Source organism: Hemiscyllium ocellatum, chromosome 17 (assembly GCF_020745735.1).
Source record: "Hemiscyllium ocellatum isolate sHemOce1 chromosome 17, sHemOce1.pat.X.cur, whole genome shotgun sequence".
In the NCBI taxonomy this organism is placed as follows: Eukaryota; Metazoa; Chordata; class Chondrichthyes; order Orectolobiformes; family Hemiscylliidae; genus Hemiscyllium; species Hemiscyllium ocellatum.
In genome coordinates, this window is record NC_083417.1 from 49,938,443 (window position 1) to 49,966,058 (window position 27,616).

At 39.8% G+C, this 27,616-nt stretch overlaps 1 protein-coding gene across 1 annotated transcript in view; it reads left to right on the forward strand.

Annotated features, from left to right (window-relative positions):
- Positions 1-27,616, forward strand: part of slc6a2 (solute carrier family 6 member 2) — a 180,699-nt gene that overhangs the window by 71,255 nt on the left and 81,828 nt on the right. Inside the window, exons 4-5 of the mRNA XM_060838138.1 lie at positions 20,650-20,788; positions 26,637-26,771. Coding sequence (XP_060694121.1) covers positions 20,650-20,788; positions 26,637-26,771 — 274 coding nt within the window. The remainder of the gene's footprint in view (positions 1-20,649; positions 20,789-26,636; positions 26,772-27,616) is intronic.

Consider the following 27,616-nt stretch of genomic DNA (forward strand, 5'->3'; position numbering starts at 1 on the left):
GATTGTTGAAGCCAAGTCATTAAGTATATTTAAAACAGACATAGGTTCTTGATTGGTCAGGGGTTCAGGGAGAGATGGCAGGTTTGAGAAACATATCAGCCATGATCAAATGGTGGAGCAGACTTTATGGGCTGAATCACCTCATTCTGCTGCTACATTTTATGGTCTTATTGTGAAATAATTGGTTTCCTGAACACCATTCTCTCTAAGCTGTGAACCTGCACAGCTGCTCCAAGGTTCCACACCCTCTGATTAGTGTCAGCACACTGATCACAGCATTGACTTTCGGTTCCAGAATTTGCTGCCTTGCACCGACGTCATACATCCTCACACAGCCGGAAAGAAGACTAGAGGGAATGCTGCCCTGAAATGCTCCAAGGAGAGAAACTAAACTTGTTTCTAAACTCAACCCTGCTGTCTTCGAAACTGAACTTGGAAAAATAAACTTGCTCAATCCCAGATTCTTCTGGAAACAAAGCTAGTAGCCTTCAATGCTTACCCTACCCGTGTTAAACCTAGTAGTAATAACATCTTTCTATTAACATCTCTTTTATGAAGCATGTTAATTTTAGGTTGCTGGCTTCAAAAGGATTCTCTAACATATTTTAAAAGAAATAAAACTCTGCTCAGAAATAACCAATTCCCATCTGTCTCTATATTGATATTCAAACTGCAAATATAATATAAATAATTAATATATATCATCACACGGGATGGTGCTAATGCAATTTCAACATCACTTCTTTCAGAACCCTTATCTAAGGATTCCCAAAGTGGTGTTTGGGACTCCCAAGTAGGGCCACGTAACGAAACTTTGAGGTGGTGAACTCTGAGGCAGGGCTAGTTGCCATGGAACTCAGAGTTATAACAACTGCAGTCCTTGGTTTAACAGGCCCTCATCTCTGACATCCACTGTTCTCCTCACCCACCCCCATCTCAGTCTCACAGCATTGGGGAATTGTGAGAATGTTCAAGACTTAAAATGGAGTCACTGTGGGAAAAAGTTTGGTAAGCACTGGTTTAGACATATTAGCTGCCTATATGCTGTTATCAAATATATAAACTCCTTAAATCATAGGTGACCAAGGATTTCCAGTACTTAACTATTGATAATAAAGTACCACAACATTGGCATATTAATTGGTAACATTAAACATTTCACTATTAGCTCCTCATACAAAACTGTTGATTGTTATGCACGGGATCAAAACTTCTTAATAAACTAGCAAAATTAACATTTGTACTATTGATAGAAAGTTTCTTTTTAATCATCATTGCTTCCAGGTGATGATGTGTTTCTCTTTGCAGCTGAGCGGGGTGTGGGAAGATTCTATTTATGCTCTGGATTAGAGTGGTGTTGGAAAAGCACAGCAGATCAGACAGCATCCGAGGAGCAGGAAAATCAACATTTCAGGCAAAAGCCCTTCATCAGGAATGCTTATGTTCTGGTAAAGTCACCATTGTCTTACCAGACCATAGGGAGACTGGTAGTGGTTTAACCTGAGGGTCCCCTTATCTCAGGGGAGGGGAGAGGTTGAGAAGCAGAATTTATCATGGTAATCTCAGCCAGTGTGGGAATTGAACTGATGCTGTTGACATCACTCTGCATTCCAAACCAGCCATCCAGTCAACTGAGCTAACTGACCCCTTGCAATTGAAAGCCTGGATGACTTCAATTTCTGTTGTATACCTATGGGTGTTGTTAAGTTTATTTTCAGTTGGTGGCTTCCTTTATTCTGATTAGGTGAATTCTGGTCCCACCTCCTCCTTCAAGCTTGTCATAGGAACGTAGGAAGAGGAGTAGGCCATTCAGCCCTCAAGCCTGTTCTGCCATTCAGTGAGATGATCGGTGGCCTAATTCCATACATCTACCTTTGGCTCATATCCCTTAACATATTTGCTTAGCAAAACTCTATCTAATTCAGAATTAAAATTAACAGATGATGTAGCATTCACTGTGGCCGAGAGTTCTGAACACCTGTCAACGTTTGTGTAGAAGTGCTTCTTAACATCTTTCCTGAACTGTCTGGCCCTAATTCTCAGACTATCTCACCCCCGGTTCTAAAATCCCCAACCAGTGGAAATATCTACCCTGTCTTTTCCTATTATCTTGAAGACTTCAATCAGATCATTCTTTAACCTTCTAAATTTGAGAGAAAACATGTCTAATTTGTATAATCGCTCATAACTTAATGTCTGACGTCTAGGTATCATTGTTGGAAACCTACACCAATATATCGCTCCTAAAGTGTGGAGCCCAAATCTGCTTTCAGAAGTTCAAGCAGGGGTCTAACCTGCTTGTGGGCGGCACGGTGGCACAGTGGTTAGCACTGCTGCCTCACAGCGCTTGAGACCCAGGTTCAATTCCTGACTCAGGCGACTGACTGTGTGGAGTTTGCACGTTCTCCCCGTGTGTGCGTGGGTTTCCTCCGGGTGCTCCGGTTTCCTCCCACAATCCAAAGATATGCGGGTCAGGTGAATTGGCCATGCTAAATTGCCCGTAGTGTTAGGTAAGGGGTGGGTTGAGGGTCGGTGTGGACTTGTTGGGCTGAAGGGCCTGTTTCCACACTGTAAGTAATCTTAAAAAAAAACATTTGTATAACTAGGGTAACTTTTGCATCCTTGCCTTCCAGTCCTCTATATATATAAAGGCCGGTATTCCTTTTTTAAAAATTTGACCTATTTTTCTAATGAACCTGTTCAGAGATATTAATACACAGCTCAGGTCTCTTGGTTCAGGGGATAGTGACACTACAACTGCACCACAAGAGGGCCCCTTACTGCATTCCATTAGCTTTTTTGATTGTTTGCCACACCTGTTTATGACCATTAAGGATCTATTCACCTGAATCCCTAAGTCTCCCTGGACATCCATTATGTTAAACCTCACACCATCTCGAAAGTACCCTGATCTATCCTTTGACCAGTCCAAAATGGATAACCTTGCATTTGCTGACATTGAACTCCATCTGCCCCAATTTTGCCCATTTACTGAGTCTATCAATGTCCCTCTGTAACTTTATGATATCATCTACGTTGACTACAGTGCTGCCTGAATTTGTGTCAACAACAAATTTGGATATACAAGTTTCCATGCTGTTACTAAAGTCATTAATCAATAATGTGAATAACTGAGGCCCTCATCAATTCCTGCCAATTTGAATACCTACCCATTGTCCCTATTTTCAGTCCCTTCCACACAACCGATTTCACCGTCATTCAGTAATTTGCGCACAATTCTGTGGGCACCTACCTTAGTTAAAAGTCTTTTATGTGAGGCTTATGACTTATTTATTTCCCCAACTGTTTCCCCGACACAGATGTCAGGTTAACTGGTCTGTAATTCCTTGGTTTTCCTCTTTCAACCCTGTTAAAAAGCAAAGCAATATGTGCAGTTTTCTAATCCAGAGGGATTACTCCTTTATCTAGGAACCTCTCAAAGATTATAGTTAGGGCATCAATAACATGCTCCCCCACTACCTTTAACACCCATAGATGGAAAACATCAAGTCCTAGGGATTTATCACTCTTTAGTTGCATTAATTTCCTCATGATCGATATTTTGTTTTGGTTTTATTCAGTCTCTGTTCCCACAACATTCAGTAACAATTTCCTTGGGATTTTTGGCAGGGTATCCTTCTTTTCTACTATAAATACTGAGACAAAGTAATTCTTCAACATGCCTGCTATTTCATTGATAATATCCCCATTTTCAGTCTTTAGTATTGTTCCTGACCACGACTTTTCCATTGTTGCTTTCAAATTTCTATCGATTTTAATACCCTGGCAAGTTTCCTTTCATAATCCCTTATCATAGCCTTTATAAACTGCTTTGTGACCCTTTGCTTGTCTTTGTATCTTGCACATTTAACAGGATATGTGCTGTCTTATTGCATTTTTGTAAACCCTTTGTTGTAGTTTTATGCTCTCCCTTATCTCTTGAATTGTCCATGGCTGTTGTTTGTGTGAAGTGGAGCTTTTCCCTCTTAGGAGTATGAATCAGTTTTATATTATTAAATGTTTTTTTAAACATCCTCCATCATTCTTCAAAAAATCCAAACAACTGTGGAGACTGGAAATCATAAACAAAATCAGAAATTGCTGGAAAAGCTCAGTAGGTTTGATAGCATTTATGGAGAAAAAACAGAGTTAAGGTTTCCCTTCAGATTCTGAAAAAGGGTCACTAGATCTGAAACCTTAACTCTGCCTTCTCTCCACTTATACTGCCGACCTGCTGTGTTTTTCCTGCAATTTCTATTTCTATGCTGAAAATGTGTTGCTGGTTAAAGCACAGCAGGTCAGGCAGCATCCAAGGAACAGGAAATTCGACGTTTCGGGCCAGAGCCCTTCAAGATTCCTGATGAAGGGCTCTGGCCCGAAACGTCGAATTTCCTGTTCCTTGGATGCTGCCTGACCTGCTGTGCTTTAACCAGCAACACATTTTCAGCTCTGATCTCCAGCATCTGCAGACCTCACTTTTTACTCTATTTCTATTTCTATGTCAACTGTTGTTCAGTGGTTTTACCGATATAGCACATTTTCATTGTTTATTATGGACAGTCTCTGTCTTACCTTGTTAAAGTTGGCCTTACTTAAATCTAAAACTCTAGTAGCTGATTCATGCTTTTTAGTTCAATGTGACAATGAACTCGATGTTATGATTACTATTTGATAAATGTTCACACACAATTAAGTTACTAATGAAATCCAGCTATCATTCAATACTAAATTCAATATTGCTTGTTTCCTTGTTGGATCAAGCACTTTGCTACCCTGATTAAAAACTGTGCCTGTTTGGTTATTTGAGGTATATTTTATTTTTTGCATTAGTTACAGTCTTCATTATCAGAGGTCAGCTTGTTTCGAAGGATAAATATTTCGGTTGTGTACTGAATATTCTCTGAGGTGGTTATCAATCTGACAATTCATTTGATGAGTTCTTCCAGTCAACAAGTGGGTGATCAGAGTCTGTGTCAGAATTGAATGTTTTCTTCCAGGAATTCATTGCAATCATAACTTTGCTACCTGCCTTTAAAATGTGACCAGATAACTTATATGGTTAAATGGTGATTCATTGTCTGAGATAATATACTTTGAAATGAGCTTTTATCTTAGTTGTTTATTTATTTATTTGTCAGTATATGTACTGTAATAATACTTCCTGTATTCTATTCACATGGACCACACTCTGATTTTTTTTCCCCCAGAGCTTTTCTAGGGCTTGGCCATTGAATATGGTTCTTTTTGCAATTTGACTTGCTTTCAGCTATCAAGCTTGACCTGTGTGTTTACTTCAAGACCAGGAAATTTGTTCTCCAAAAATCACCATATTCTGTAGTGTCCAAGTGAACTATATGTTTCATAATTTCATTCATAAAAGCAGGATAACCTATTAGCATAAAATTAATTTTCATTGTTGAAATGTATACAATCATACAATGGTGCAGTTTATTTAAGTCAGGAATTAGCTGGAATAATAGCTCTGGACTTATAATTCTCAACAATTTATCTATCATTTTATTCTTATTGGACTTGTTTGCTTTTGGCTTATTTTACAGTATGAGACATGGGATATTGTACAAGTACTTTGTAACTGATGTCAAAGTATTTCAGCACTATTGTGTGAGAGATTTTCTTAACCATGTCCAGCTGTCTCTTATATCTGTCCATTCAATGGAAAATGTCTTCATTGAGTAGAGATTAGGTTACTTCTGTTAACTTCGTCATTATTTTCTAAGAATTCTCGAGGAATCTTGTTGGTGTTAGAAAGCTTTAAGCCATCTTTCACATTGACAGCACTTGATTTTAGATCACCTCAGCCCAGATATTTCATTTCCAGTTAGATTCATTGATGTGATCATTGAAGAGAAGCCAATTTGAATACTGCTTACGCAAAAACATTCCTCGCAACCAGCTTATCCATGTATTACTTGACAAGATCCAGACTAGAAATTGTGCAAGGGGGTGTCACAACTTAAAGTCAAAATATTTTGTATCAGAACCTAGGAACAGGGGTTGGCCATTTAGAGATCATGGTTGAGCCTGAGGCATGATCTAACAAGAGTTCTTTAAGCACGTTATTTTGTCAGTTGCTATTTCTTCATCAAAACATCTCATGCCATTTATACATGAGAATAAAAATAAATGGAACAACCAAACCATATAACAGGTATAGTATGTAACTGGAGGAACTTGGCAAAGGACAGTGGTATTGTTGCTAGACTATTAACCAGAGACCTAGGTAATGTTCTGGGCACTTGGGTTTGAAATCTGGAATTAAATATCTAATGATAACTATTGTTGATTGTCTTAAAAAGCCCATGTGGTTCATTAATGATCTTTAGGACAAGAAACCATCATCCTGACCTGGCCCAGCCATGATGTGATTCCAGACCACAGCAATGTGGTTGACTGGAAGAGATCGCAACAGGACAGCAGCTAAGTGGCTAGTTTTTCCTTGTGTAAATCTACAATAGTGAGTTAGATGGATTCTTTTTGTTTATATGTTTTTACTGAGATCTGTCTCTTGATTAAACTGTAAAAATTCTGGGTAATCCAAGATAGAGGACAAAAAAAAAATTGCACCTGTAAGACCTGCTCCTTTTTTGAAGTATTTTCAGTATTGGAACTGATTTCCTTGATTTCCAGGGGTAGTAATTATTTGTTTTATAAGCTGTTGCATTGTTTTGGAACTTCAGGGGGGGAAAAGACCAAAACATTGGTACTTTAAAAAAGGATTGGTTGATTTATTGTCATGTGTACCAAAGTACAGTGAAAACCTTTGTTATGAGCAGATCATAGGCAGATCATAGTAAGCATGGATGTACAGATTAAAGGTTATTAAAAAAAATAGCTTAGCGGCATATGGGTTACGCTGCCCATGGCATGCACTAGACAAGATCAAGGTTAGCGAGGTCAGCATTATTTGAAGTTAGACAGTTCATTCATCAGTCTAATAACAGCAAGCAAGAAGCTGTTTCTGAACCTGCTGGTGATTGTGTTCAAGCTTCTGTATCTCCTCCCTGACGGAAGAGGTTGTAGGAGATTATTACCAGGGTACGATGGGTCTTTGATGGTGTTGGCAGCCTTTCTGCGGCAACGAGCCATGTAAATGGAGTCCATGGTTAGAAGGTTGGCTTCTGTGATGGTCTGGGCTGTGCACACCACTTTCTGTAGTTCTTTTTACAGTCCTGGGCAGAACAGTGATATACCAGGCTATTATGCACCCGGGCATATGCTTTCAGTGGTACACCTAGAGAGGTTGATGAGGGTCCAGGACAAATTGTTGGTTATCGTCACTCTGAGGAACTTTATGCTCTCCACTCTCTCCACCTCAGTTCTGTTGATGTAGGTAGGGGTATGTTCTCCTCCTTTCTCTGCGAAGTCAATGGTCAGTTCTTTAGTTTTGTTGATGTTAAAAGAGAGGTTGTTCACATTGTGTCATGTCACCAAGGCCTCTATTACCCTTCCATATTTTGACTCATCGTTGTTAGATATCTGTCCTATGGTGGTGTTATCAGTGAACTTGTAGATGGAAGGGAGACAAAGGCAGTGACCACATGGTGGGAAGAAACCCACATTGCTGTCTGACCCAGCAGTGAACATTCACAGCTACTGCCTCTGCTGTTTGATTTCAAGTACCTCTGGACATCAGAGTTCATCGAAGAATAATAAACAGCAAAATTCACAACTGACCTTGGAGAAACCTATGTGGGCAGATCACAGCAGGGGAGCAGTTAAGTGGCTAGCTTTTCTTTGTAAATCTACAGTAGATTTGGTTCTTTTTAATTATAAGCCTGTAAGTTAGCTCATTTAGCTTGAAGGTTTGCTTTCAGATGTTTTGTCACCCTACTAGGTAACATCATCAGTGAGAGTCTCTGGTGAGGTGCTGTGGTATGCCCATCTCTCTATTTATAGGTCCTGGTTTCTTAAAGTGGGTGATGTCATTTCCAGTTCTTTTTTCAAGGGAAGGTAGATGGGGTCTAAATTGATGTGATTATTGATAGAGTTCTGGTTGGAATGCCATGCCTCTAAGAATTCTCGTACATATGTTTGTTTCACATGTCCGAGGATGTGTGTGTTGTCCCAGTCAAAGTGGTGTCCTTCTTTGTCTGTATGGAGAGAAACTAGCGAGAGTGGATCGTGCCTTTTGGTGGCCAGTTAGTGTTCATATATCCTAGTGGCAAGTTTCCTGCTAGTTTGTCCAATGTAATGTTTTTTACAGTTCTTGCATGGTATCTTGTGAATGATTCTAGGAGAAAGTGAGGACTGCAGATGCTGGAGATCAGAGCTGAAAATGTGTTGCTGGAAAAGCGCAGCAGGTCAGGCCGCATCCAAGGAGCAGGAGAATCGACGTTTCGGGCATGAGTCCTTCTTCAGGACCTGAAGAAGGGCTCATGCCCGAAATGTCAATTCTCCTGCTCCTTGGATGCTGCCTGACCTGCTGCGCTTTTCCAGCAACACATTTTCACATCTTATAAATGATGTTAGTTTTACTGGTGGTACCTAATGGATCCTTCAGGTTCGTTAGTTGCTGTTTAAGTGTGTTGGTAGGTTTGTGGGCTACCATGATGCCAAGGAGTCTGAGTAGTCTGGAAGTCATTTCTGATACGTCTTTGATGTAAGGTAATGTGGATAGAGTTTTTGGTTGTGTTGTGTCTCCTTGTTTGGGTTTGTTTCTGAGGAATTGGTGGATTGCGTTTACTGGGTACCCCTGTTTCTTGAAAACATTGTATAGATATTTTTCTTCTGCTTTTTGTACTTCAGTGGGTGCTGCAGTGTGATGTAGCTCATTTAAATAATGTCTTGATGCAGCTCCTTTCGTGGGTGTTGGGATAATTGCTTCTGAAGTTCAGTATTTGGTCCGTGTGTGTTGTTTTTCTGTAGATGCTGGTTTGAAGCTCTCCATTAAATGTATGTCCAACTATCATGTCTACGAATGGAATCTGTTGTCGTTCTCCTCTTTTGTGAATTTATGCCTGTCAGGACATTGTTGATGGTGTTGTATGTTTCCTCTAATTTGTTCCATTTATTGATGACAAAGGTGTCATCTACATAGCGGACTCAAAGTTTTGGTTGGATAGATAGGAGGGCAACTTGTTCAAGTCTCTGCATGAATGCTTCCGCTATGAGCTCTGATATTGGTGATCCCATAGCTGTTCCCTTGACTTGTTTGTAGGTTTTGTTATTGCATGTGAAGTGGATGTTGAGGCATAGGTCCGCTAGCTTGAGGATGTTGTCTTTGCTGATGAAGTTGGTGCTGTCTGGTGTTAGTGGTCCTGATTTTCCTAGTAGTGATGCCAGTATTTCTTTGGCCAGATCAATGTTAATTGATGTGGAAAGAGCTGTTTTTAATTATATGTTTTTATTGAGATGTGTCTCTTGATTAAAATTTGAAAATATCAAACATAAGTACTAAGTTAGCCTGAAGCAGTGTTTTTTTGAGCAGTAAGACAGTGGTTTTTTTGGGTCTGCAGATTTTTAAGGTGCCAAGATGGCCTTTAGTAGAGTGATGTGCTCTTCCTGTTAGATGTGGGAGATTAGGGAGAGTTTCCATGTTATTGATGATTATGTCTGCAGGAAATGTGTTTGGTTGTGAATCCTATCAGATCGCATGGATTAATTGGAGTGGCAGTTAAAAGCAATGACGAATTTACAGGAGCTAGGAGGTGTGATGCTTGGCAGTTGCAGGAAGGGAGATAAACTGAAGATACAGTCAGGTAGATGGGTTAGCTCCAGGAAAGATAGGAGAGGGAGGTAGATAGTACAAGGCTTTCTTATAGCTAACCATATCTCAACCAAATCTGCTGTTTTGGAAAATATAGGGGGTGATGGACTTTCAGGGGAATGTAGCATCCCCTGTAACATTGAAGACAGAGGATGGTGGTGAAGGGTTACTTTTCACATTGGAGGCCTGAGACCAGTGTGTGCCCCAATGATCGGTGCTGTGTCTACTACTTTTCATCATTTATGTAAATGATTTGGATGTGAACATAGGAGGTGAGTTTGCAGATGACACTAAAACTGGAAGTGCGGTAGACAGTGAAGAAGATTACATCAGAGTACAATGGGATCTTGGTCAAATGGGCAGGTGGGCTGAGGAGTGATAGATGGAGTTTAATTTAGATAAATGTGAGGTGCTGCATTTTGGAAAGGCAACTCAGGGCAGGATTTATACACTTAATGGTAAGGTCCTGGGGAGTGTTACTGAACAGAGACCTTGGAGTGCAGGTTCATTGTTCCTTGAAAGTGGAGGCGCAGGTATATAGGATAGTGAAGAAGGCATTTGGTATGCTTTATTGGTCAGTTCATCGAGCATAGGATTTGGGAGGTAATATTGTGGCTGTTCGGGACATTGGTTGGGCCACTTTTGGAATATTGTGTGCAATTCTCTCTCTTATAGGAAGGATGTTGTGAAACTTGAAAGGAGTCAGAAAAGATTTGCAAGGATGTTGCCAGGGTTGGAGGACTTGAGCTACTGTCAGCTCACAAATGGAATTCAGCTCTTCTGTCCATGTTCATGGCTGTAATGAGGTTAGGAGCTGAGTGGTTCTGGCAAAACTCAAATTCTGAGCTGGTTAGTGCCAAGCAGTTGCTGCTTGATAGCACTGTTGATGACACTCTCTATCACTTTACTGATGATCAAGTGTAGACTGATGGGGTGGTAATTGGCTGGTAAGTAATCTAACCTAATCTAATCAAAATTTGTTAGCACTGTCATAACCTGTATACTATGAGAACAACCTTTCAGTACAACCCTCAGTTTGAGAAGTGTCTGAATTCAGTAGATAGTGATTAAAGACTTTCAAAGGCATTGTGCATGGCAAGAATTAATTATACAATTTAAGTGTCAAATCACCAAGGGCACGTGTTAAGACAAATCTCTGGAATGGTTTGTTCCTAGAAACTGGAGGGTTGCCAACAAAAATCATGCAAATGTAAGTAGCGAGTCAGTATAATTCAGAAGACGATGGCATACAGATGTGCAAGAAATTTGTCAACAATGAAAAAAGATTTGTTTCCTTGAAATAAACCAATGGTTTGGCAATGTGCCTGTGAGTATATTTAAATCATTCAAAGATTATTGAAAATATACATTACTGGAAAGCTTGAAATCAAGTTTTGCAAAGCTACTCTTATGCAATGTGACACAATGATATGGTCTTAAATGTTGCAGCTGGAAATTATTGGGTCTCCTTCCTATAAACAAGAGATAGTGGAACCTGTATTCTTTGGACACAGGTATTTAAAATACCTGCAGTAGCTTGCTGGCAGTGCAAAGGTTTCTCCGAGTCTTTCAAAACCCCAAATAAATAAAAGGTAAAAGCATCATTTTAAAAGACTTTGGTTCTCTGATTGCAATTGTCACAGTTTTTTCTGAGGGCAAAAGTGAGGGCTGCAAATGCTGGAGATTAGAGTCGAGTGCTGGAAAAGCACAGTAGATCAGGCAGCATCCAAGGAGCAGGAGAATGGAAGTTTCAGGCAAAAGCCCTTCATCAGGAATGAGGGTTTTTTGGAGGCCATTCCACGGTGTAAAGGGAGGAATTTCCTGAGGCAATTGGGCACTCCCTCCAAAATGGTCTCACTATGAACTGGGTTTGCTAGTAAACTGTACTGGCCTTGTGCCAACAACTTCAAGGTCTGATCCAAGTGGGGCAGATTCAGGATTGGAGCTCTATTCTCCCCTCTGTATGTCATAAATAAAGAATTGCACTCCTTCACAACCTCTAAAAGGGATGTTTCCTGCAGGCACTCTTTGAGTTCTGAAAGTATGTTAATAAATACCAGTAAGAAATTGTCTGTTTTAAGTACTTAGCTGATTTTTTTTTAAAAAAACAGATTTATTGGAACCTAGGAAGAGGAATGGGTCATTTAGTCCATCAAGCCTGCTGTGCCGTTCTGTGTGATCATGGTAGATCGAACATTTCAATGGTTTTTACTCATCTCATCTCCAGAACTCTATACACTATTGGGAATCAGCAAACTATCAATCTCTCCGTGAAACAGACTCAAAGACAGAGCGAGCCCTATCGCATCTATCTGGAGCAAAGAATTTCAAAGGTTGCAACTCTGAGGAAACGAGTCCTCTTAATCTCAGAACCAAGTGGCATCCCCTTATTTTAAAATTATGCCACTGGTTCTAGACTCCAATATTAATCAAATATTAATCCTTTGATACCACACTAGTCACAGCCTGCTAATGTAAGAATGAGCTATTTATTTCTACCCTGCTTTCTGTCTGGCAGATAACCATTGATCCATCCCAGTGCATTATCTCCTCTCCCATGTGTTTGATTTTTATAACCAGCATCCAGAGGGAGACTTATCAAAAGCCTTCCAAAAAATCAAAGTATACTATGTCCATTGGTCGTCTTTGATCAATTTTGTCATCTTAAAGAATTTCCAAGTTCATCACTCAACTTCCCATTTGCAAATATATGTTGGATAAGTCCAGTCAGATCATTATCATCCAAGTGTCTATTATCATGTTCTTCGTAATAGATTCCAATATTTTCTCTTCTATTGATGTGAGGCTAACAGGTCTCTCTTTCACTCCCTTTTTAAACTACTGTTTTGACATTTCCTACCTCCCACTTCCACAGGGGCTATTCCAGAAGCTGTAGGATTTTGCAAGATAATCATCAATACAGCAATTATCACTGTATTCACAGTTAAAAATCACACAACACCAGGTTATAGTCCAACAGGTTTAATTGGAAGCACACTAGCTTTCGGAGCGACGCTCCTTCATCAGGTGGTTGCAGGACTGGGGTGACAAAGTTAAAAATCACACAATACTAGATTATAGTCCAACAGGTTTATTTGGAAGCACTAGCCATCATAGTGCCACTCCTTCATCAGGTGGTTGTGGAGGCTAAGCTCATGCTCATAACATTGGGACGCAGATAAACTTCACATCTATTGTTTAAAGAGCTGAGCTATCTTGAGAATGTAATTTTAAAAAAGTTCAGAGATTTATATATCAAAGAACAGAAGCCAGCATATCCCATTATAAATGATGAAAGTTTTCATCAAAGATTTTTTACTGTATTACATCTCCATGACAATGGACTCCTTTGGCTATAAATTCTGTGAGCATGATCTTAACCTCAACAATCACCCGATGAAGGAGAGGCACTCCAAAAGCTAGTGTTTCCAAATAAACCTGTTGGGACTATAACCTGGTGTTGTGTTTTGATTTGGAGATGCTGGTGTTGGACAGGGATGTACAAAGTTAAAAGTCACACAACACCAGGTTATAGTTCAATACGTTTAATTGGAAGGACTAGAAGCTGGTGCTGTGTGATTTTAAACTGGTGTTGTGTGATTTTTAAATTTGACTTATCTTTGTTAGAAATGGTTAACTTACATTTATTAATTTTTTATTTGAATGGAGGCAAGTTGTGCAATTGGTCTTTTTAAAACTATCCATTGACTCTGTGCCTTTTAATGTATTTTCCCAATCCACCTCAGCCAGTTTGTGCCTCATACCTTCATAATATTCCTTATTCAAATGTAACACACTTGCTTGGGGAGGAGCAACCTCATTTTCAAATATATTGTATAATTATATCATTTGTAGTCATTCGTCCCTAAAGGATCTTTTAAAACAAGATTGTTAATTAGCCTTTTTTCCACCAATAACGTTAAATCTAAAATAACATGCATTCCCATTGAAACTCCATAAAAACTCATCATCTACAGCTTTAGTGCTCAATTAGTTTATCCAGTCTATGCAGATTAAAGTCACTCATGATAACTGTGTTGCTCATGCTACACATTTCTCTTATCATCCCATTAATACTATGCTGCACACTCTATCTACCATTTGATGACCTACAAATGACTTCAATCAATGCCTTTTGCTGTTTCTTAGTTCCCACCCAAACAGATTCACACATTGCTGCTTTGATCCAAGATTCTCCCTTAATAATGCACTGCTCCCATCCCTTTATTATCATTGCAACTTCATTCCTCTTACTTCACGTTTGTTCTTCCTAAACATTGAATATCAACTTCTGGACCTGGTCACTATGTAGCCATGTTTCTGCATTGGCAACTTGATCATACCCATCTATTTCTGTTGGTACCTTTAGAACATGTACCTTGCTCTGAATGCTGTGTGCACTCAGGTAGAATGCACTTAACTTGGCCTTTCTGCAGTGCCCTTAACTTTGTCTTTTTGACAACATTCTGTTTTTGGAGCATACTTGATTCTCAGCTGAGTTCTAGCCTCCTTAATGCTTTCTTTGTACTTTCTGTTACCATCTTTACTACCTTCCATTTGGGTTATCCCTCAGGTTCCCATCCCCATGACAAGCTGGTTTTAAATCCATCCCAACAGCATTAGAACTCTCTCTGCCAGAATATCAGTTCCAGTCCCATTAAGGTGTAACCTGTTCATCTTGTACAGGTGCCACCTGCCATCGAACTGGTCACAATGGTTCAGAAATCTGATGCCCAGTCCCCTACACCAGTTTCCCAATGACACATTCAATCAATCCTGTTGATCTTACACTCACTAGCTCATGGTACTGGGAGTAATTCTGAGATTACTGCTGTTAACGACCTGTTTTTAATTTCCTTCCTAACTCTCTGAAATCTGCCTCCAAGACCTCATGCTCTTCCTACTTATGTCATTGCTTTCAATGTGGGTCATGATATCCTCACTAGGATGTCCTGCACCTGCATTTTGTCATTGTTAAGTCTGGCACCATAGAGGCAGCCCAACATTGTGAAGTTTACTGCCACCGAAATGCCTCCTGACTATGGAATCCCCTATAACTATTGCCTTTCCATTCTCCTTCTGCTGCCCCTGTACAACTGAATTGTTGTGATGCCATGGGCCTAGCTTTGGTAGCACTCTCGTAAGCAACCATCGGTCTCATCAGTTTCTAAACTGAAATACCAATTAGTGAGCAAGGAAACCAAATAAAATGTGCAAAGCACGCTGAGTATCTGGTGACTGATTTGATGTTCCAAAAAACAAAGTTGTCCTGTTTGGATAAGGTACACACTGTCCTTTTTGCTACCCTGTGGTATTTTTTTGAGCCAGCATTTTGTTGAATCTAATGCAACACAAGGGAAAAAAAATTGCTGGCTTTCTCTTTCTGATACTTTAAATTCACTTAAAAGGCTAACATTTTCTATGCAAAGTTGTTCTGATCATATCTAAGCACTAATTCAAGGAATTAATGTCCTGAATATGCCACTTGCAGTCTGTTTGAGAAATTCCTCATGATGTGTGTGAGATTAGATTAGATTACTTACAGCGTGGAAACAGGCCCTTCGGCCCAACAAGTCCACACCGACCCGCTGAAGCGTAACCCACCCATACCCCTACATTTACCCCCTACCTAACACTACGGGCAATTTAGCATGGCCAATTCACCTGACCCGCACATCTTTGGAATGTGGGAGGAAACCGGAGCACCCGGAGGAAACAGACACGGGGAGAACGTGCAAACTCCACACAGTCAGTCGCCTGAGGTGGGAATTGAACCCGGGTCTCTGGTGCTGTGAGGCAGCAGTGCTAACCACTGTGCCACCATGCCGCCCTTAACTGCAAGCTATTGTGGTAAGCAATAGTATGTGATTTTGAGTTACTGAAGGATTATCTTCAAAGGCTTGAGAATACTGTGGGACAACTTAGCTTTCTAAACAATCTGTCAGTGGAAAGCTGAATATAGCAATGGAAAACATAGTCTCTCTTTTTCTGCATTCTTTTGAACTTTATTCTCTTTTATTCCTTGTAGTTTGCAATATAAGACATTTCTCTACATATAAATTCAATATTTTTCAGGTTAATTTTCCACCTGTTAAGTTGGTTAACTCTACACTAACTACAATTTAGACCTACACACTTGCCTGTCCATACAGATTAACCTACTTCAATGGGCCAGTGTAGTATACAACATTGTGCATTTTTCCACTGAGCTGCCAGCACAATCTTTGAGCTCATATCTTCTTCTTTTCCCATAAACGTTCTCTCTCTTCTTCGCCAAACATGTTTGGCTCCAGGATTGATTTTGTTGTTAGCTGCCCTCAGGTATGTTACTTACTATCTCCGAGCAGACCTCCTATGTGAATAGTGAAAGGTAACCCAATCAAGCCAGGCATCACCACTGGGCTTCTCCTCGTTTGGATGTTTGGTGGTTTAGCAAAAAACATGAGCATGTACAATACAATTTCTAGAATTTGGCGGATAGCAATCAGGAATGGGAACTGCAAGCTAATATTTCAAATTCAAAATCCATAAGCAAATTCCAGAGGGCCTACCATAGCCCCAGCTACAGCATTCTAACCAAAGACCAGGGACCAACATTGCGCTTTTCCTGGTACCAGTGTGTGTAGCTCAGCTACACCGCAGTTAAACTGATAAACTATTGGTGGGATCACTAGAATTCAAACTTTAAAATTTACATCAAAATTCAAGGTTGTGCATGGCTACCTGAAGATGAGCAATAAAGTTGCAAAATACTGCAAACATATAAATGAATGTGCCTTCTATTCTCCCATTGCATATGTTACATTGTCTGGTATATCTGAAAATGTGTGTAAATATATAGTTATAAGAGCAGTTTTGGGGGGCCTTGGAAGTGACATAACTGTACTGTAGTTCAATTTGTATATTCAATGTGATGAGTTTATATATACATTACTTGAACTGATTGGGAAACTTTAGACTATCAATGATTGGAAGAAGCAAGAATGTTAATTCTAGTTTTGCCAGTTCTTCAGTAAATAATTTGTCCACTTGTTGTGGTACGTGGCCATAAAACCCATAAATTCCTAGGTAATTCCCTATGTATTGAGGGGTTGCAGATTTCTATTGTAACTTCTATCCTTATGTGACTGGGCTCTGGAGAGAATTCTTGATTACTTCCATCTCCATATTCTCCTTCTGTGACGTGTAAATACATAGTTGGCATTAGCTGTGATGCCACCACTCAATCTGCTTCCTTCCCCTCTATCCCCAGATATTTGACACTGATATGAGTTGGTTCTAACTAATGGGGTTCTCCGGATATGCTCATAGGTAAGGGAAAAGAAGTCTGGAAGAGTCCAGCAAGGAAAAATAGGGTTGGCCTAAGAAGCATAAATCTTTTCTGTCTGGAGGAGCTGTCAGTTCAGACCTAGGGTATGGGTAAAATTATTGCCAGTGGATATTTTGAACCCTTGTTTTTGCTTTTAATTTTAAACTTGAAAGAATCTGTGCACTGCAATTCCAAATGTCTATTTTATTGGGGGATCATGATAATTTTCAGTTGTCAATTAATTTAAATTGTAGTCAGTTATAAAGAATTTTTTTAAAAAAATCATTTTTTGACTGTGAGCTAAAATGGTAAAAATCTTTTATAAGCTAAGGATTGCCGTACTTGTTAAAAGTGAAAAACCTGACACTACTTGTTAGTTTAAAAACAGTGTGGAAAGCCTAGTTATGGAAGAATGGGAACCAGGGGGCTATGTACAAGTGGAGATTTAGCTGGCAATAAGTTGCTAATTGGTCTGTGGATGACTGCTGAAAATGTGTTGCTGGAAAAGCGCAGCAGGTCAGGCAGCATCCAAGAAACAGGAGATTCGATGTTTCGGGCATAAGCCCTTCTTCAGGAATGAGGAAAGTGTGTCCAGCAGGCTAAGATAAAAGATAGGGAGGAGGGACTTGGGGGAGGGGCGATGAAGATTCGATAGGTGGAAGGAGGTCAAGGTGAGGGTGATAGACCAGAGTGGGGTGGGAGCAGAGAGGTCAGGAAGAAGATTGCAGGTTAGGAAGGCGGTGCTGAGTTCGAGGGATTTGACTGAGACAAGGTGGGGGGAGGGGAAATGAGAAAACTGGAGAAATCTGAGATCATCCCTTGTGGTTAGAGGGTTCCTAGGCGGAAGATGATGCGCTCTTCCTCCAACCGTCATGTTGTTCTGGTCTGGCGATGGAGGAGTCCAAGTACCTGCATGTCCTTGGTGGAGTAGGAGGGTGAGTTAAAGAACCTGCCTGACCTGCTGCACTTTTCCAGCAACACATTTTCAGCTCTGATCTCCAGCATCTGCAGACCGCACTTTCTCCTGTGGATGACTGACCAATTTTCAATGACTGAGACATCCTGCCTGCTAATAACTATCAGATTGGCTACCAGGTATCTTAATAGCTTGTGGATGCGAACAAAGTGGGCAGAAGCTATTAATCCTCTAGAAAGGAAAGGGCAGTACTTGTGCTCTGCTCTGCTGTAAAAAGCAATTAAAGCCTGAAGATAACCAATTCATCTTCCCCTTGCCAGTTGCACTAAGCTATGACTTTTCATTAATAAGTCAGAGACATTTCTAAGTGTCTGAAAACAGGTTAAAGCACCTGGAGGAGATTGAAAAACACTGTTCTGATCGGCAAAAGTCTTAGCAAACCCTATAGATATGGGCCAGTGAACTGCCTTCCCAGTCTTAGTGGGCGGCACGGTGGCACAGTGGTTAGCACTGCTGCCTCACAGCGCCTGTAGATCCGGGTTCAATTCCCGACTCAGGCGACTGACTGTGTGGAGTTTGCACATTCTCCCCGTGTCTGCGTGGGTTTCCTCCGGGTGCTCCGGTTTCCTCCCACAGTCACAAAGATGTGCGGGTCAGGTGAATCGGCCAAGCTAAAATTGCCCGTAGTGTTAGGTAAGGGGTAAATGTAGGGGTATGGGTGGGTTGCGCTTCGGCGGGTCGGTGTGGACTTGTTGGGCCGAAGGGCCTGTTTCCACACTGTAAGTCTAAGTCTAAGTTCCCTCTGCCCATAGCACCTATTTTCTTTTGTGTGTCTTACTGTTTGCTTGTACATATGTGTAGATGGAGAATTTTACAAGTGAGTCAGGAAAATCAACATTTTGGGCAAAAGCCCTTCATTATCCTGATGACGGGCTTTTGCCCGAAGCGTTGTTTTTCCATCTCCTTGGATGCTGCCTGACCTGCTGTGCTTTTCCAGCACCACACTCTCAACTCTAATCTCCAGCATCTGCTGTACTCACTTTTGCCTAATTTTAAAAGTGAGTTAGAATTGCAACCAATAGAATCGCAACCAGTAGAATCGCACATTAACCGTTTGTAACTGTTGATTTGTAATTAGAATCTATTTATTTGTTGTAAATAGCGATTCTTGTCAAGTACAAAAACGTGGTCTGTGTTTTCTGTCCACTTGAGTATAAAAGACGGGGATTTAGCAAACTTTGATAACTTTTGACTTTTGTGACAACGTAAGTTTTGCGAATGGCAGGGCTTGATTTCTGGCATATGACATCAGTGAGATGTAGTAAATTGAATGTTGGTCATTGAGGAGTCGAAAAATGTAGCACTGGAAAAGCACGGCAAGTCAGGCAGCATCCAAGGAGCAGGAAAATCAACATTTCAGGCATAAGCCCTTCATCAGGAATGTGGGCATTGCGATCTATATAGCTTTTGTTCATGTACTGATACTGGATCCAGTATAATATTACAGAGCATTGCTATAGATGACAAGAGATGTGGTAACAGAAAATTACCCTGAATGCTTGACTCCTGCACACTGATTCAAGCATTGCAGCAGTATTGAACTGTCTATGAGGTTATTTTATTGTTATCATTGAGGTTAATTCAAGTCAGCAATGTAAAATAAACATGATTATATTGTCATTTGCTAGGATGCTGTAATAGCTGTTTGCTTGTCCCTATATTGTGTAATGTAACACATTTCAGATGTTCTGTCAATACTAATGAAGAATTAAAACATGACTTTTGTTTGCATATCCTCACTAAATAACACTGCCATTGCGTATCATGGTAGTATTGATATTTATTGTAGTGGTGCTGCAGAAGTGATATTCAATGCAAGTTGTCCAGGTTAACCCTAAATGACTGTGGTTCTATGTATGTATTCAGTTTTATAAAACTGAGTCTCATTATCAAATAGATTTAAAGGCACTGTGTAGGCTGTAGCAATTTCTTGATTGTTTAAGCAAACTCTGATATATCTTACAAAATATTGAGAAATTGAAAATCAAAACTGAATTTTGTTCAATAACATTTTGGAGAAAAATCTATTCTAGTCATTTGAAAGAGAACTTGATATGGAATGTGTTTTACATTTTGTATAAACAATTCCACATGCCCCCTTCACCACCGCTCCCCACCCCCCCAACCCCCCCACTGCAATCCCAACCCTAACTTTGAGGTATGAATATCTGCTATGAATATCTGTCTGTGTAATAAAAATCTAGAGGTTGAAATAAAAGGTTCAACATCTGATCCAAGATACTGGAGATGCTATTTTATGGGCAGTTACATAACAGAGGGCTGTTCATGGATATTTATATAAAACAGTTTTTTTTCAGCCATTAGCTTAATGCATTGTAAAGTTACTGCAATACACTATGTAAGATGCCTCACTCCCAATCTCTCAACACTGACGCTCATTAGAGTGTGACATTGATTTCCAATTCCCACATCAATGATCCTTAGAATCAGATTCCATTGCATTATTAATTTTATAATTATCATATTCCTGCAGGTGATCAATAGATTGAAATGCAATGGACACAATTGAAGTTAGATTGATTTAAGCAGTCATTTCAATCAAACATTTTCAACTGAATGTTGCTGTTAAATAGACTTGTTTTTCTCTTACTCAAACTTGCCATTTTATATCTATAGGCGTGGAGTTCTCCATCTTCATGAAAGTGCTGGAATTCATAACTTGGGATTACCAAGATGGCAACTTTCCCTTTGCTTGCTTGGCGTGGTGATCATTCTCTACTTCAGTCTCTGGAAAGGGGTAAAGACATCAGGAAAGGTATGAATCCCAGTTTCTCATGATCAAGAATGTATTAGTTGAAAAAACAACCTGTGTTGTTTTTCAGATAATATCAATTACATAAACACCATCAAGACCAGTAAACTGAACTGGAATATTTCTTTATCAAACCAAATGAGATTAACAATTCACCACCAACTAGAAGTTAGTTGTTTATTTCTGCTAATGTTTATTTTGATGCCATAACAAGATTAACAATGCTTCACCTGAAAATATTTCTTGTTATTTGGTTAATTATAATTATAATATTAATTATAATTAATAAAATTCCATTATGGTTGAATATTTTCAGGAGATCACAACTTGTATATGGAGATGACCAAATATGCAAATCCATCCACTCTGGGTTCTTCTTAAATTTATATATTTCCTCATCATCACTGTAATAATGAATCCTTCCCCCTCACTCCCGCCATATGTCCAGTGCAATTTAGATTACTTAAGTATGGAAACAGGCCCTTCAGCCCAACAAGTCCACACCAACCCTCCGAAGAATAACCCATCCCCCTACATTTACCCCTTCACCTAACACTACGGACAATTTAGCATGGCCAATTTACCTAACCTGCACATCCTTGGACTGTGGGAGGAAACCAGAGGAAACCCACGCAGACACAGGGAGAATGTGCAAACTCCACACAGACAGTAGCGTGAGCAGGAATTGAACACGGGTCTTTGGTGCTGTGAAGCAGCAGTGCTAAACACTGTGCCGCCAATTGCTTTCTTTAACTTTGAATTTCTGAAATGAAATCATTGATCTGAATGTATTGTTTGAAGTTTGAGAGTTTGCAGATCAGGTTGAGTTAGTTTAATCATAGCTCAGCAGACATCTTTTATTTTGCTTTTTGACCTTGCATGAATAAATTGAAGTACAGTCAACATTGACGTTGGTGACTCAATGGATTCATGCACCACACAATGATGAGATTGATCTACCAGCATGAAAACTCTCAATCTGAGTCTATGTCATTTGTTGATCATTAAGATTCAAAGTTTACATTTATAGAATTTTTATTGGGTAAGAGTATTAAGGACTGGGAAAACAAGGTGATAAAATAGTGAAGATGCAAATCAGCCATTATTTAATAGATTGAGGGTACAGGCTTAATAGACTGAATGGCCTCTGCCTCTGCTCCTTGACACTAGGGAGAAAATACAGAAAAACGTCCTTACTGGCACTGTGAGAATAAGTATCAATAACAGCACATGGACTTTTTTTAAATTACTGGAATTATTGTCAGATTAATAAATTGGTTTCAAGTGTCCATTGTAACCTGTTCTCAATGGAGATGCGCATCAGTTCACATTTCATTAAAAAAACATTAGATATCTCTAGCACATGCATAGTGTTCATTGTTTGATGCAATGGGTCCTTTGTGCTGCTTGTAAAGGCAGAACAGAAACAGTCCAGGTTTGTGCTGTTAAGGAGAGATTCAAACCCAACAAAAGAGCTTGAATACACTTACTTTGAAATAGTTTTACAGTTAATACATGAATGCCATTTTCCAGTAAAATGTTTGGTCATAGCCAGTCAGCTGTTATTGCTTTGGCCTAGAAATGTGACAGCGACCAAAAAATGATTGTTCCCTCCCCTTCAAATAGGAGGCTGCTTTGTACCTGAAAATGGGCACTGTGTGATCAAAACTCTAGGCCTGTTTTTATTTATTTTGAGTATAGCAATATCTTTTTCATGATTTGGTCTGAGTTCCTTTTGAAGTTGGCCTATAGTAATGTGTTGTCTAAAATTCAAAATGATCTGACAGCTTGCAATGAGATTTTATTCAGGCCTTGGGAGCCTGACATTGGGGCCATTTCCAAGTGTGTTACAGACAAGTCCAGCATCATTTTGAAAGGGGAGCCAATTAATGGCCAGGGAGTAGGCTTGTCTTGCAATCAGAGATGATGGGTGGTTGAATTCCCTGACCATGACCCTGAAGAAGCAAATCTGTCTGTGACTCATTGGCAGCTTTAGTTGCGGTGAAGGGAGGTGCACCTCATGTGAACATTCGTGGTCCTCCCCCATTTTCTGCACCCAGTACATGTTACCAAGTGAACTACTCACATTGCTAACTGTAAATTCTAGTTGGCACAGGAACGGGGACCTAATAAGCCCTCTAATTCCATTACTTTTCAGTTTATTGGCTACCCATTGCTTGCTTGAGGGCAGCTGGCATCTGACCTCAAACTGCTGCTCTGAAAATGGCTCAGGGTCTGTGCTAGGGAATCAGTTCAATGGTTTTTGTAGCCGAATTGTGGGCATACTCATTTCCAATGAACCTTGATTGAAATGTTGGCCTCTTGAATCAGAGCATCACTTGAAATGTATGTTTTCCCAAACCGTTTGCTTGGGTTGTGTTGGCCTCAATAAAATCTGCAGTTTTAATCCGTATTTAACTAATGTTTTGCAATCCCTCCACATTGCAGTGATTGCCACAATTCAAAACTGTTGCTGAGTTCCATTCATTAGCTTGTTCACTGCAAGGAAATATGAAACCTTAATAAGAAGTTGCAGGTTCCCCGCAGTGGATTCAGTGGGAGGTTCAGAGTGGGAGGTCCCATTGAATTTCATTGCCATGTTTTGGTTATCATAAAAAAATGATTGAAAGCTGATTCATTTCAGGCATGGTTGCTCTCTTCATGTTTCATAATGAGTAGTATTCTCTGCCTATATCTCCTCCTTCTAGTTTAAACAGTATGTCCAACATTCAAATAGTTGCAGAAAACTCAGAGCTATTCCAGACCAGCCAAGAACCAAAACAAATAGTGTTCTTTATCTATTTAATAAGTTTGATCTTTAAAGCAAAAAAAAAACAAATATAGGTTATCAATCTCTGGCTGATTTTAGCTATTTGCAGTAAACATCTGCATTCTTTAGAAGTCTTGTGGACATATGTCTAGATTTTCCACAACATGTTCGTGGAGGATTTGGATGGAACTTCACCCCTTTTGAGCCCTTCATAGTGATTTTGTTCATTTTCCTGGATTGAAATTATATATGGAGAATGGGGTCTCACAATGATCACTATCTTCAAGTGCTACATGCCATTGCCAGGGAAGATAAGTGTTAACAGTGCTTCTGAGGCCTCAATTAATATGTAATGGAAGGCTGAACAGATGGAGAAGGGTCCACCAATGAGTTCTTTCCCTTTACTAGACTTTCCATCATTTGTAGTCTCAGGGACAGTGGGAGCAATATGCAGGTACTATATTACACCACTCAAACTAGGAACTCAAACTATATGGATGATTTGGAGTTGGGGACAATGTGTAGTGTGTTGTGTCAAAGTTTGCACACAACACTAAGATGAATGGCCGAAAAAAGTATGCAGAGGACTGTGAAACTTTGTAGAGGAACATAGATACTTTAAGTGAGGTCTGGCAGATGGAATACAATGTTAATAAATGTGAGGTAAACGATTTTGGTATGAGTAACAGTAAAAAGGATTATTACTTGAATGGTAAGAAATTGCTGCATGCTGCTATGCAGAGGGACCTGGGTGTCCTTGTGCATGAATCACAGAAGGTTGCTCTGCAGGTACAACTGGAAGTTAAGAAGGCAAATGGAATTTTGTCCTTCATTGCTAAAGGGATTGAGTTTAAAAGCAGGGAGGTTATGTTGCAACTGTATAGGGTGCTGGTGAGGCCACACCTGGAATACTGTGTGCAGTTTTGTTCTCCTTATTTGAGAAAGGATATACTGGAACTAGAGAGGGTGCAGAGGAGGTTCACTAGGTTTATTCCGGAGTTTGTGGGCGGCACGGTGGCACAGTGAGTGGGCGGCACGGTGGCACAGTGGTTAGCACTGCTGCCTCACAGCGCCTGAGACCCGGGTTCAATTCCCGACTCAGGCGACTGACTGTGTGGAGTTTGCACGTTCTCCCCGTGTCTGCGTGGGTTTCCTCCGGGTGCTCCGGTTTCCTCCCACAGTCCAAAGATGTGCGGGTCAGGTGAATTGGCCAAGCTAAATTGCCCGTAGTGTTAGGTAAGGGGTAAATGTAGGGGTATGGGTGGGTTGCGCTTCGGCGGGTCGGTGTGGACTTGTTGGGCCGAAGGGCCTGTTTCCACACTGTAAGTCTAATCTAATCTAATCTTGAGGGGGTTGTCTTATAAAGAAAGACTGAGTAGACTGGGATTATATTCATTGGAATCTAGAAGAATGGGTGGGGGGGGGATCTTACAGAAAAATTATGAAGGGAGTAGAGAAGATAGAAGTAGAGAGGATGTTTCCTCTGGCAGGGCATAGCCTCAAGATTAGAGGGAGCAGATTTAGGACTGAATTGAGAAGGAACTTCTTCACCCAGAGGGTTGTTAATCTATGAAATTCTTTGCCCAGTGAAGTCGTTGACGCCACTTCAGTAAATGTTTTTAAAGCTAAGATAGTTTTTTTTAACAATAACGGAATTAAGGGATACAGTGAGGGCATGGGTAAGTGTTTCTGAATTCACAAAAAGATCAGTCATGATCTTATTGAATGGCGAGCAGACTCAATGGGCTGAATGGCCTACTCCTGCACCTGGTTCTTAGTTTTTAGTAAGATAGTGAAAGAAAATCCTATTCCCTGCCATCTGGAATGATAAAGTAATGACTATTATATTGCTCATTAAGGGAAGGAGAGCAAATATGCAAGCAATCACAATGAGTCAAATCTAGATAAACCTCTTTGTGGGAGAAGTTGCTGGCAAAAATAGGAAATCCAATAGATGGACTCACATGATAAGTTGGAGTTCTGACTGCTAACCCGAGATTAGTGGAACTCATCCACGCCTACTGTATGACTGTGGAATTAGACTATGCTGGAATGCAAAACCATTGAATACACAATATCTCACTTACATCCTAAAGGAATATGCACCAAGAGATATTTTAAAATGTGGATGAAAGCAGACTGTTTTACCACTTCTTACCAGATTGCTGTTTAATATTTGAACATGAGCTGTGTAATGGTAAAAAGTGATGCAGGAAACATGAAACTGCTATACTTTGTGTCAACATGGATAGCTGCAAAAAGCTGCCTCTTCTTGTGAAAGGTCCATGCACTACCTATGCAGTATGAGGCTTACAGAACTGGTTTGATGTACTGCAGTTGTACTATTATTGTGACAAATCTAAAATATCTACCTGTGATGTGATATGAAATATTATTTCTGAGGGTAATACGGAAGCCTTTTGCAGTGTTTTTGTCTAATGTTTGGACTTAATTTTTATCATAAATATTAATGTTGTCTTATTTAGTTTTTATTTATTCTTTCATGAGATGTGCTTGTTGCTAGCAAGACCAGCATTTATTGTCCTTTCCTAATTGTAACTGAGTTGAGTGGTTTGCTAGGTTATTTTAGTGGGCAGTTTAGAGTCAATCCTGTTGCTGTGAGTTTGGAGTCATGTATTAGCTAGATTGAGTAAGAATGGCAGATGTCCTTTCCTAAAGGATATTAGTGAACCAGATCGTTTTTTTACGACAATTGACAATAGCTTTCTGGTCACCATTAATCTACTTTCCTTTATTATCCAACTTTTTAAATTTATTGAATTTATATTACACCAGCTTCACATTATCTCTCCCAGATGGTGGCTGAATGACAGCTTATCTATCATTTTTAAGTGTATATCGCTACTGTATTGAGAAAGATGTGTAACATATATACTGTCATAGATTGGATTCTATTATTTGTTTTAAAGTTTCAAATGAATGTTTAGTTCTCCATATCTCGGTGAAAAATCAGTTGGAAAGCTGAAATATCATGGCATTAGCTCAGTTTTCTGACTCTATGAATTAGAAAAGAGATCAATATGGAATAAAATGCAACCATTGTTTCTGTTTCATTGGCAGGTGGTATGGATCACAGCGACCATGCCCTATATGGTGTTACTTGTATTGCTAATCCATGGAATCACATTACCAGGTGCTTTGGATGGAATCAAGGCATACCTCAGCATTGACTTTGAGCGCCTGAAAGAAGCACAGGTAGATTGCTGTCCATTTTTCATGAGGAACATAAAAAGACTAAGTAGATTTGCAATTGACTCATTTTAAGTAGAGCCTTATGTTAATATTGCATCTGAAATTCAATGCCCTTTGATCTTATATGCTACATTTTGTGTGAAATTCAGTATGTTATCTTTGCTTCTGTGAAGCACAGGAGTAATTTGTAAATATTCTGTGCACATCTTTTTATAAATGACCAATACATTTGTTTCACTCATAATGTTTAAATGTAAGTTTTGTGTACATTTCAATGACAGTTACATTTTCTTCATTCATGCTTAAAAGCATCTTTAACAATTTTTACTTTAAAGGGTGAATGGTTAACAGAAGCATTTAAAGCACAACAAACATTTAAGGGTCTCCAGACGTCTGCCATCATTGCTTTAGGCTGTCCTGCATACGCAAAAGCATTGACCGGTTCTGCAGACTGAACTGCATCGCATTTCTTTGACTGAAGAGTTTATGTAGACGGATATCCTGAATCTTGCAAGACTTGAAAGTTTGTGTTGCTTTTATGCTTCCACATAAATTAAAATAATTTTCTCACTCGCACTTAACTTTGCCTTCGTGCAATCACTTCCAACATGGAATATGTGCTGGATCAAAGTTTATTGGGAATTGACAATGGTATTGATGGCAATGGTTTCAATTTCCTTTCCATCAAGTAATTGATCAGGAATCTCTCCAACTCTTACTGCCCTTTGTGTTTTGGGAGGATAGTCAGGTTAGTAATCAATCTGTGTGGCCATGTTATGAATGTCTCGTTCCTGGACATTTTGTCCTGGGATGGGGCTCAAACCCAGAGGTTCTGACTCCCACTATGT